Source organism: Camelus ferus, chromosome X (genome assembly GCF_009834535.1).
Source record: "Camelus ferus isolate YT-003-E chromosome X, BCGSAC_Cfer_1.0, whole genome shotgun sequence".
NCBI classification, from domain to species: domain Eukaryota; kingdom Metazoa; phylum Chordata; class Mammalia; order Artiodactyla; family Camelidae; genus Camelus; species Camelus ferus.
Genome location: NC_045732.1, coordinates 35,485,440 through 35,497,649, shown reverse-complemented (window position 1 = coordinate 35,497,649; position 12,210 = coordinate 35,485,440). Strand labels below are relative to the sequence as shown.

The 12,210-nt window shown below is 38.0% G+C and overlaps 1 protein-coding gene across 1 annotated transcript; it reads right to left on the bottom strand.

Annotated features, from left to right (window-relative positions):
• Window positions 1-10,905: 10,905 nt before the first annotated feature.
• DUSP21 (dual specificity phosphatase 21) lies at window positions 10,906-11,683 on the bottom strand. Its single transcript, XM_006194056.2, has one exon. The coding sequence runs from the start codon at window positions 11,494-11,496 to the stop codon at window positions 10,906-10,908; it is 591 nt and encodes a 196-aa protein (XP_006194118.1). The 5' UTR covers window positions 11,497-11,683.
• Window positions 11,684-12,210: the final 527 nt, after the last annotated feature.

Here is a 12,210-nt window from a genome sequence, read left to right as displayed (position 1 = left end):
AAGAACCTACTATGTTCTATGCAAAGTCAATAAAAGGGGTCACACAATTGGACACATCATGGCAAAACTTTTAAGCTACAATATTAAACTGTCTATACTTTTTTGAGTGAAACAAAATGAAGTCAGTTTGCCCAGATAAAAACAAATGTCAGTCAAGATTGCTCATATCTAGAGTTTTAGAGAGAAAAGTTTGATTCCAAAATGCAATATTCATCTGAGTTGTTTTTCAGGTGTAAAAATGTCAGAAAAACACTCTCTGCTACATAGGGGATTGTAAAATATATCACCTTCTTGAAAAAATTGGTTTACAGTATTTTTTCAACCTACCAAGAGATGAAGGGGGTGGGGAAAAAAGTTCAAGAATGGGGAAGTCATGGAATGGAGCCAAAATAGAAGTGCATCTAAATAATTGCATCATATTTAATTATAAAATTAAATCTTAATCTCAATACTTTTTCTCAGATTAGGTTCTGAATTTTTAAAATAGTAAAAAAGTATATGAATCTTAAAACCTGAGTTAACATTTTCATGCATTAGAATGGGAAGGAGGTAAAGAAAAAATGCGCTAAATTCTATATCTCAAAGGTGTGATTCAAAATATGCTGTTTCACTTTGGACCTAGGAATTAGATAAAAATATGTTTTAAAAAAAAAAAGCTTTTGAAAAACTTAAAGGTCCATGCTAGGTAATATATTTGCTGTATTAATTCAGGAAATAGAAAGATGTTGTAAAACGTACAAGTTTTGCCTTTCTTCCAGGTAGCTGCCTTCAACTAATAGAATAAAATACTTTCTAAAACAATGGAGAAGATAAAAACAAAACTGAAAGTAGAGAAAATAGCAGAGAAACGTTAATCAATAAGTCACAGAACAAAACAGCATAAACCAAAAGATTTCAGAATTTTAAAATGTAAATCCCCTATTAAAAGACTTGGTTGAGTAAAAGAAATTTAAGTATAATCTAGTTACAGGAGACGTACTATTTTTAAAATGACATAATGTGTTACAAAATGAAAAAGAGGCAAAGATAAATTAGACAAATGCAGACCAAAAAAAGGGGGTGGGAGAAGAGTTGGCAATATTAGCAAATCAAGACAAAAGCATTAATCAGGCAAAGAGAGTTAATTTTATATTAGTAAAAGGGTATAAATAAAATTTTCATTATCTTGACATTCAATGCCAGACTATCATACTATGAAAACATATAAAGCTATTAGAAATTGTATTAGTCAGGGTTCTCCAGAGAAACAAAACTAATAGCATTACATATACTTAGAGAGAGAGTGGGAAAGAGACAGAGAACTATTTGAGGCAATTGGCTTATGTCATTGTGGGGACTGGCAAGTCCAAGATCTACAGATCAGGGTGGGGTGGGGGGTAGGGGGAAGTTCTGGGCAACAGGCTAGAAACCCAGATAAGAGTCGATAATTCCAGTCTTGAGTCCAAGATCTACAAGGCAGGCCAGCAGCCTGAACACTCAGGCAGTTTCTACGTTGCAGTCTTGTGACAAAATTGCTTCTTCTCTGGGAAACCTGAGTCTTTGCTCTTAAGGCCTTCAACTGATTGGATGAGGCCCACCCACATAATGGAGGCAATCTGCTTTAGTTAAAGTACTGATTGCAAACGTTAATCCCATCCACAAATACCTTCACAGCAACACGTAGACTAGTGTTTGACCAAACAGATGTGCACCATAGCCTAGCTAAGTTAACACGTAAAGTTAATCATCCCAGAAATATAGGGAGAAATTGACATACAGATGATTGCAATATAAGACTTATTTATTTATTTTAACATTTTTTATTGATTTATAATCATTTTACGATGTTGTGTCAAATTCCAGTGTTCAGCACAATTTTTCAGTCATTCATGGACATATACACACTCATTGTCACATTTTTTTCTCTGTGATGCAATATAAGACTTATATACCACTTACTCATTGGGCATATTAAGCAGACCAAAAATAAAAATGAATATAAGGAATATGAATACTGTTAATAATATATAATATATTATGGATTATATATAAACTATATATGAATATAACATACATTTTCTTATATTATAAATTAGATAAATAGGTAAGAATGGTGGTAGCAACCTGAAGATAAAGTAATGTTGGGTCCATACTTCATACTTTGTACCAGAATATATTCTATATGGATCAAATATGTACATGTTTAAATTAAAACCATAAAAGCACTTGAAGAGCAATGGGAGATCTTTTAGTATAATCTTCAAGCATGGAAAGCCTTTCTGGGAGTGACACAGAACCTAAGAGTCATAAAAATGAAAACATAAAAATATAAATAAATAAATAATAGTAAATTTGACTTAATAAAAGTTACCTCTACCTGGTAAATCGATTCTAAGCAAAATCAAAAGACAAATGAAAAACTGGAGATAATATTTGAAATTCTTATCACAAACAAATGCCGTATTTCTCTGCTAGAGTTCTTACAAATCAATAAGAAAAAAAGACTAACAATCTAATAAAAAATTGATATGAGCAGCCAGTTCATGGAAAGAAAAATGCAAATGGCTCTTAAAAGAATGCAAAGATGCTAGAACTTAGTTGTAATAAGAAATGTGCAAATTAAAAGTAAACTGAGATTATGAAAAAGAACATGAAAACCAATATATGTATGTATATGCATGACTGAGACATTGTGCTGTATGCCAGAAATTGACACATTGTAACTGACTGTAAATTCAATTAAAAAAAAAAGTAAACTGAGATACTACCTCTGCCTAGTCAGAATGGCCAAAGGTACAAAGTTTGATAATACCCCATGCTGCTGATTCTGTGAGGAAGCAGGCACTTTGATACATTGCTGGTTGGTGTTAATAACATCCATAGGAATTAATCTGGCAATGTTTATCAAAATTTCAAGTTATGACCCTGTGAGATAATAGAAAAAATATATATATTGCTCTGTGCCCTCTCCTTCCCCGTTTCTGGCACAGAGCTCCTAAAAATCCTTGTCATTTCCTATGTGACAGAAGCACTAGGAGCATCTTTTCTTCTAATGAGGTGACTCCAGGTGGACCTGGGTGGCTCCTGGATGGGGCTGGTAGTCAGAAAGACTAAGGCACCGTTAGAAGCTTGGAATTTTCAGCTCCCCCATTCTCCAGAGAGGAGAGAGGGCTGGGAATGCAGTTAATGATCAGCCATGCCTACATGAGGAAACCTGTTTAAAAATCCCCAAACAATGAGGTTCCAGGAGCTTCCAGATGGGTGAACCATCCACGTACCAGGAGGGTGATGCACCCCAAGTCCAGAAGAACAGAAGCTCCTACTCTTGGGTCCCTCCTAGACCTCGCCCCATCTATTTCTTCATCTGGCTGTTCATCTGTGTCCGTGATTATATCTTCTAACAAACTGATAAACGTAAAGTGTTTCCCTGAGTTCTGTGAGCCACTCTAGCAAATTAATTAAACCTGGTGTCGGGGTGCGTGGGAACCTCCTATTTGTAACCACAATTGCTGTGGGTAACCTGGGGACCTACTACTCACAACTGGCATCTGAAGGGGAGGGAGCGGTCCTGTGGGACTGAGCCCTTTACCTATGTGATCTCCAGGTAGATGGTGTCAGAATTGAATAAAATTATAGGACACCAGCTGGTGTTGCAGAGAATTGCTTGGTTGGGGGAAAACCTCCAAATATTGGTGACCAGAAGTGTCAGAAGTGAAGTGTTCTGTGTGAGTGTATGTGGTAGTTGTATGAGTAGTAAAGGAGACACACAGATGGAAAACTGGGTTTTCCTGAATGCAGACCCACTGTTTCCATTTCTAATAATACCCTGTGGATATATTTGCACATGAATAAATTTATGTGCATAAACTTAACTATGTAAGTTTATTAATTGCCTTATTATTTGTAATAGCAAAATTCTGGCAACAGCCTAAATGTCCATCAATAAGGGACAGGTTAGATGAATTATAATACTTCCATACAATGGAATACTATGCAATTGTAAAAGAGAATAAGGATGTTTTCTTTTACTGACTTAGCATGATCTGTAATATATATTATTAAACAAAAAGAAACAAGATAGAGAACAATGTGTAAAGAATGCTACCATTTGTTGAAAAACGAGAGAAAATACAAATGTAATTCCTTGTAGATGCATAAAGTAGTATCTTAGAAGGATATGAGAAAAATTAATAACAACTGCCTTTGGGGAGGAGAACTGGTTGACTAGAGGTCAGAGATGAGGAGGCTTTTCACTCTATATACCCCTATGTACCATTTGGATGCTGAATCACAGGTATATTACCTAGTCAAACATGAAAAGTTTTTTTAAATAATAAAATATGATAAAACATATATATATATACACACATATACACACACACTTAGAATCCTACCAGTAGACAATGCATGTTCCACTATTTAGGAAGACAGCTAATGAGAAAATTTCAGTGCTGTAATGCAGAAATTATACAAGCCAGATTCTTTGAGCATCATGCAATAAAGCTGGAAATGAATGCAAATTCTCACAGTCCCCAGCACAGGCCCCAGATCTGCCAAAACTTGGAGCTTCCAGAGTTCAATCAAATTTATCACACAGACCTTCTAATTTGGTCAAGTTCCATGCTCATTTTTTTATCCCCTCACCCTAGAGGCTACTGAAGAAAGAAGCCAATTATGAGTCCAGGTTCTAACACTATTATGCCCTATTTCAGAAAGTCTTGTTAAATACACTTTCTGAACACAGCTATGTGACCTTGATCCATCTCTCTGGATGGAGAGGACCTGGCAAGGAGTCTGGCCCAAGCACCAAAAGGTTACCATAAAATTCATATTTTCACTGCCTCCTCTCCCCTCATCAGGCAGTTCCCAAAAGGTGATCAAGAGGTCACCCCCCCAACCTTCCTATATTTCATTAGTGGGAAATAGCGAAGGCATATGGAAACAAGACACTGAGGTAGCTGGAGACAGGCTCTCAAGTACCCACAGAGAAACGTACCCCTCTTATTGTGTATCTTTACTTCCATGGTTTGTTTTAATTGAAGTATAGTTGATTTACAATGTTGTGTTAGTTTCTGGTGTACAGCATAGTGATTCAGTTATACATCAATTCTTTTCCATTATAGGTTATTACAAGATATTGACTATATTTCCCTGTACTATACAGTAGGACCTTGTTGTTTATCTGTTTTGGATATAGTAGTTTGTATCTGCCAATCCCAAATTCCTAATTTATCCCTCCCCCTTTATATCTTTACTTCTTTACCTCAACAGTTTAGGTCAAAACAAATAATCCCGTGATGTCATGGATGTCTCATCGGTAATGTAGGAGACATGGTAAATGTTTTAGCAGGCAAAAACCATTCTAAAAAAATTGAACTCAAAAGAATTGAATGAAGGGGTGTGTGTGTGTGTGTATGTGTGTGTGTGAGTATACTAAATTACAATTTTATAGCACAATGAGCCTTTGGAATTAAGATATATGAACTCCAGAAATAGGATTAACACTTTACTGATCAAGTTTCACATTCTGGGTAGATGACCTTTTATTTAAATATTTATCTATGTAGAAACACATACAATGTGTGTTCTATTTTTGCCTTTCAGTCCCCCAATACCTGTTTAAATAGTTCTTTATATTAGATTTGTTCTGATAAAATAACTATTATGGTTTTGGTTTTCCTGATTCAATCTTGGCTAATACACAAGAAAATAGTAATTCCAATCCAAACTGCCGTAACTGTTAAAATGATTCCTTCAGAAAAGAAGAAGAAAGACTCTGACAACAACAATGACAAAAACACCTCTGAAAAAGGTGGGAGTGGGGTAGGGGGACGTCATTGCTCTACCAAATGTCACAGCTGATTATGAAGCTGCACCAATTTTAAGGTATGTGTTACCGGTACAAGAAAAGATAGAGGATGTAACAACCCAGCAGGAACAAAAGCAGACAAATATTTATGGTGGTTTTGCAACATCTCAAAATTATTTTTAAAAATTAAGTAACTCCAACTTATATGAAATACCAGAGACCAAAATTAACTTAGGATCGATTTAAGTGTCACATGTCCCCCAGTGTAATAATTGATGGTGGCAAAAATCATTAATAAATACTAATATTATTGGATGAAAGAAACAGGATATTCACATGGTATAAAAGTATCGCCCTACAGATTGCTTACTAGTTTTAAAAGCAGATATCTGGTGGTCACCATCTTAACTAAGTGATCAAACTTGGTACCACTGTGGGTGGAATTATAGCTCAGTGGTAAAGGATATGCTTAGCACACATGAGGTCCTGAGTTCAATCCGCAGTACCTCCATGAAAAAAAAAAAGGATTTTTTTTTAACAAACTTAGCATCACTGCTAATGGGACAAAGAGACATTTGTGCCTCCTGATGTGACACAACATGACAGCACTTCTGAAGTGTTCGAGGAAAAATTACTCAACCCAAATCTAATCAAACCTCTAGACCCGACGTCGAGTTTAAAGAAAATGCAAATGATAAAGGAACAAGTAAAACAATAGCAAGAGGAAATAATTGGACAAATCCAGAGTGCTGGACCTTATACCACAAAATTGTTCCAGACTCATCAAAAAGACAATGTCAGGAGAGAAAAGAGCGAGGGCACTGTTCTAGATTAAAACAAATACAATAATGAAATATAATGTGTGCTCTTAATTGGATCCTGTTTAAGAAAGAAAAAAATAGCTATAAAAGACATTTTGGGAAAAATTTAAATATGGATTGAGTCTTAGAGAATTACTGTTAATTAATTGGCTTAGGTTTGATAATGATATTTTGAGTATGTAGGAGAATGTCCTTATTCTTAGATGATGCATTTTGAAATATTCAAGGGTGAAGGGTCATGGTATCTGCAACTTATTTTCAAATGGGTCAGAGAAAAAAGCATTATATTGAGAGAGAAAGCATATATGACAAAAGGCTAGCAATTGGTTAACCTTTTTGGATGTTTGAAAATTTTCAAATTAAAAAAAAGAGGGGAAGGTTTAAAAGTGAAAAAATATAAATGAGGAGAAATAATAGTTAACATTTTTATGATTATGCACTGGAGAAAACCTTCAAAGTGTCATTCAAAAGCAAGAACAATTCAGTTAAAGATTCATAGATTTAGCTACATAAATTTAAACTTTTGAATCACAAACAAGCACCATCAACAAATGGCATGTGATAAAGTGGGGAAACATATGCAACATATTTGACAAGAAAAGTTGAGTATCTTTATACTGTATAGCACAGGGAAATATATACAAGATCTTGTGGTAGCTCACAGTGAAAAAGAATGTGACAATGAATATATGTATGTTCATGTATAACTGAAAAATTGTGCCCTACACTGGAAATTGACACAACATTGTAAACTGACTATAACTCAATAAAAAAAATGTTAAAAAAAAAAAAAGTTGAGTATCTGTATTCTATATTTCAGGTCCCACAACTGAAAAGAAAAAGAAAAAATTTACATAGAAAATTGTCTTAGTGCATAAAGAGATAATTCAAAAAAGAAGGACAAAGATGAGAAGATATGAAATACCTAGTATTCATGCATTCACTACTGTTTGGTTGACATTTCTTAGCCTTCATCAGGGTCATTTAAGGTGCTTGTTAAAAATGCAGCTTCCTGTCCATCAACAGATGACTGGATAAAAAAGTTGTGGTATATTTATACAATGGAATACTACTCTGCCATAAAAAAGAATAAAATAATGCCATTTGCAGCAACATGGATGGACCCAGAGATCGTCTTTATAAGTGAAGTAAGCCAGAAAGACAGAAAAAAAGCAAAACACCATATGATATCACTCATAAGTGGAATCTAAAAAAAAAAAAAGACACTATGAACTCATCTACAAAACAGAAACAGACTTGCAGACTTAGTAAACAATCTTTAATCTTATGGTTACCAGGGAAATGGGGTGGGAGGGGATAAATTTGGGAGTTTGAGATTTACAAATGTTAGCCACTATATATAAAAATAGATTTTTTGAAAAGTTTCTTTTGTATAGCACAAGGAACTATGTTCAATATCATGTAATAACCTTTAATGGAAAAAAACATGAGAACGAATATATGTATGTATATGCATGACTGGGAAATTGTGCTGTACACCAGAGATTGACACATTGTAATTGACACACTGTAATTCAATTAAAAAAAAAAAATGCCGTTTCCTGGACCTTACCTATTGCCTACTGAATCTAAATTTGTGATGGTGAGGCCCAGGTATCTGTATAATAAAAACTCCCCAGGTGATTTGTATGCGTACTCTTTGGGAATCAAGGGAATGGCTCAAAAATATCCTTTTTTTCAATCTACTTACCTTGATCTCAAAAGAAATGCAGGAGAAGAGAGCCCGTCTGCATGCCATCTCTTCACACTTGTGTGCTGCCTTGGGCAAATTCCTTAACCTCTTGGAACCTGTTTTCTCATTTGTATGATAAGGACAGTAACTACTTTGAAAAGCCTTTGAAAAGACTTGAGACACTGTTGTAAAGTGGCCAGTACTGTTCTTGGCATATAATAGCTTCCGAATACATGGTCATTATTATTGTTCACTGTAACTCATATTTTACTTTTACACTGTGACACTTCTCTTTTTCCAAGTGACGTGATCCTTTTCTTCTCTGTGTGTGTGTCTGTGTGGGTTATATCACTTTATGCATACTCCCCCAAAACTGGAGACAGTCCTGTTATGGGCCGAATTGTATCTTCTTCCCCAAATATGTTGAAGTCCTAACCCCCCCAAACCTCAGAACGTGACCTTATTTGGAAATAGGGTTGATGCAGATGGAATTAGTTAAGATGAAGTCATACTGTATGGCGGTTCCTTAAAAAACTAAAAATAGAGTTACCATATGATCCATCTAGCAGTCCCACTCTTGGGCACATATCCGGAAAAGACAAAAACTCTAATATAAAAAGATACATGCACCTCAATGTTCATAGCAGCACTATTTATAACAACCAAGACACGGAAGCAACCTAAATGCTGTGGTATAAAGAAGATACATATAAAAAATTTTGTTCTACACTGGAATTTGACACAACATTGTAAAATGATTATAAATCAATAAAAAATGTTAAAAAAGAAGATATATATAGATATAGATATATATAGATATAGATATAGATATAGATATATCTATATATATATAATGGAGTATTACTCAGCCATAAAAATGAATGAAATGCCATTTGCAGCAATATGAGTGGACCTAGAGATGATCATACTAAGTGATATCAGTCAGAGAAAGACAAATATCATATCACTTGTATGTGGACTCTAAAGAAATGATACAAATAAACATACTTACAAAACAGAACTAGATTCACAGACATAGAAAACATACTTATGGTTACCAAAAGGGAAAGCAGGGTAGAGATAAACTAGGAGCTTGGGATTAACATACACACACTACTATATATAAAATAGATAAACAAGGACCGACTGTATAGCACAGGGAACTATATTTAAAATCTTGTTATAATGGAAAGGAATCTTTTGAAAAAGAATATACATATGTACACACATACCTATATATGAATTACTTTGCTATACACCTGAAACATTGTAAATCAACTACACTTCAATAAAAAAAAGAAAAAGAAAAATCATACTGGAGTAGAATGAGCCCCTAATATGACTGGTGTTCTTATAAGAAGAGGAAAATTTGAAAACAGATGTGTACAGAGGGAAGTGATTCTAAACAAACCCTTTAGGGGGAAGCTGAAGCGAGGGACTGGAATGGTGCCTCTTGCTTCTTGCTTACACATGGATTATGTACAATGACACAATAGGAACTCTGAAAAGACTCTAAATCTCTCCTCTGAGGTAGGGTCCGAAAGAACTTTAAACAATTTGTTTTTACAGACAGGATGATTTTTTGGGGAAGATCACTTCATGGACACAAAGGGCGGTGCACAGATGGGGGAAATGCCACTGTGAGGATGAATGTACTGATCCCCAACCAGGAGGGCCAAAGAGCATCCTTAGTAGCAAGAGCAGCCCTTTCCTCTAAGCAGGAAACCATTGGCGTGCTAGGTCCCATGCTAAGGAATCTAATCCTCTCAGCAACCCTAGGAGAGACGGGTGAGGAAACCGAGGCTCTGAGAGGCCCCCAGTCATAACGGGAGGAGGTGGCAGAGCCGAGTGCTGGCCAGCAGCTCCAGCCTACCACACCAAGGCCCATGAGAGGAACTGAGGCCTGGTGCTGGGTGGGCTCTCTCTCTTAGCATCCCTGGAGGAGGGGATTAATGTTCCTTTCTCACAAAGGCTGGTGAGGGGTTGCCCAGGGCACCTTGAGACCCTGCCATATAGTACAGCACTAGAAAATATGTTTTTCAACTTTATATAGTGGAATGGGTTTTTTGAAAACTATTTTATATGTAAATATAATCTAGAAAACCAGAATTGGGTCTCTGTGGTTGAAGGTGGGGGCAGGGGTGGCCTGAGGCTCCTCCAGGACTCCCAGAGAACCCCAAGAAGGCCACCTACCCAGTAGGTTGGCACTTACTGTAAGAAGCACAGGGTGTCAAAGAAGATTCTGGCTTTGGGTTGCGAAGAAGCAGGTGCGATGGTGGGGGTGGGGGGCACAGACTCGCTCCCGGGTCAGCCTCTGGCAGGTCACAGGGTGCAGATCCATCTAAGCTGGGCACCACCTTCCCCACCCTCCTCTCTGGCCAGGCCCCAGCAGCCATGCCCTGCCCCCCACAGGATAAGAAACATTATCACCAAGTTACATTTAATGCATTTTATTCTTTAAAGATAAGGCATAACTAAGCTAAAAGACCCCCGCCTCCCCCCTCCCTCCTTTTCGCTTGCCCTTCTAAAAGGTGGTTTCTAGTTTCTTTACCAACATAAGTTCAACGTTCAGTTCAAGGCTGGTGGAGGATTTGCAGCAGATGTCAAGGATTGGCCGGGATGGCTCCCATCGGCATCATCAAATGGACCTCTTTCTGGTAGATGTCCGGAATCATACCCACCGGGGAATTGACCATGTGAACGGTGTTCTTACTGAACAGCTTGAATTCATAATGGATAAGCTGTTCCCAAAAGCCATTATTAGGCCGGATGATGGGGCGGCACGACTTGGTCCACGTGTGGGCGTCCAGCAGAGACATGAAGTGGTACTTCATGAGGTAGGCGAGGCAGAGAGCGGCAGAGCGGCTCACCCCAGCGGCGCAGTGCAGCAGCGTTCGGCCGTGCTTCATTTCCACGCTGTGGATGTGGTCTGCGATGGGGTCAAAAAAGTCGTAGAGCTGGGAGCTGGGAGCATCCTCAACGGGCACGTGTACGTACTGGATGTCTTCGAAGAACGTGTTGGCCACCTCCACCGACACATTGATGACTGTGGTGATGTGGTTGGTAGACAGCATGAGTTTGTTATTGGCTGCCACACCACTGCTGATGTATAGACTGCTGGTTATCTGGGAGAGGTCATGGATCGAGGGCTGCCCGACAGCCTGGGCCAGGAGGGGACACGGAGGTGTTGTCATCAAGGTGGCGGGACAGCGGTGTCTCTGGCGGGCTGCTTGGTGGCAGTGCTCCCGGGAGTGAGTTCAGGAAGCTGCAGCTCCATGAAGTCTCTGGAGAGGGTTTGGGGGGACAGTACACCGGTCACTGGTCTCCATCTCCTCTCCACCCTCGCCCCCTCCCTCCCTCCCACCCCTCACACCCCTCCCACGCCTTACACCCCTCCCAAACCCCCCGCGCAGGCATCACAATCTCCCACTGCCCTTCCCACTGGTTTCCATGGCAATGGCAGCTTGCTACAGGAAGGACTTGGCCGCAGAGCTGGGTCTTCAGAGAAACCCCAGATCTCTCTTCTTTTTATCTTTCCTCATAGACATTTATGTTCCAAGCCCAAATTCTTATCTGTCTTGATGTTTTAAAATGTTCTGTTACCAGATATCTATTTTATGCTTCAATTATTAGGCCACACTGAACACAATATCTAAGAATGCTTCTATTTTATTGGTGTTCAAGAACAGGGCTTACATTTTTGTATAAAGTAACAGTATCGTATTTTAAATTGCGGCGCAGCGTTTGGCTCACGTGATATGCTAATCTCTATAAAACTTCAGGGAGATAGGGGTTTGGCTGGGCTTGGCGAGCCCGCGTGATACTTCTGTGTTGATTGTAGCCATATTATCACGCTTCTGCTTGCAGACACATCAGAACTGTTTATACGGGAACATTGCTGATATATG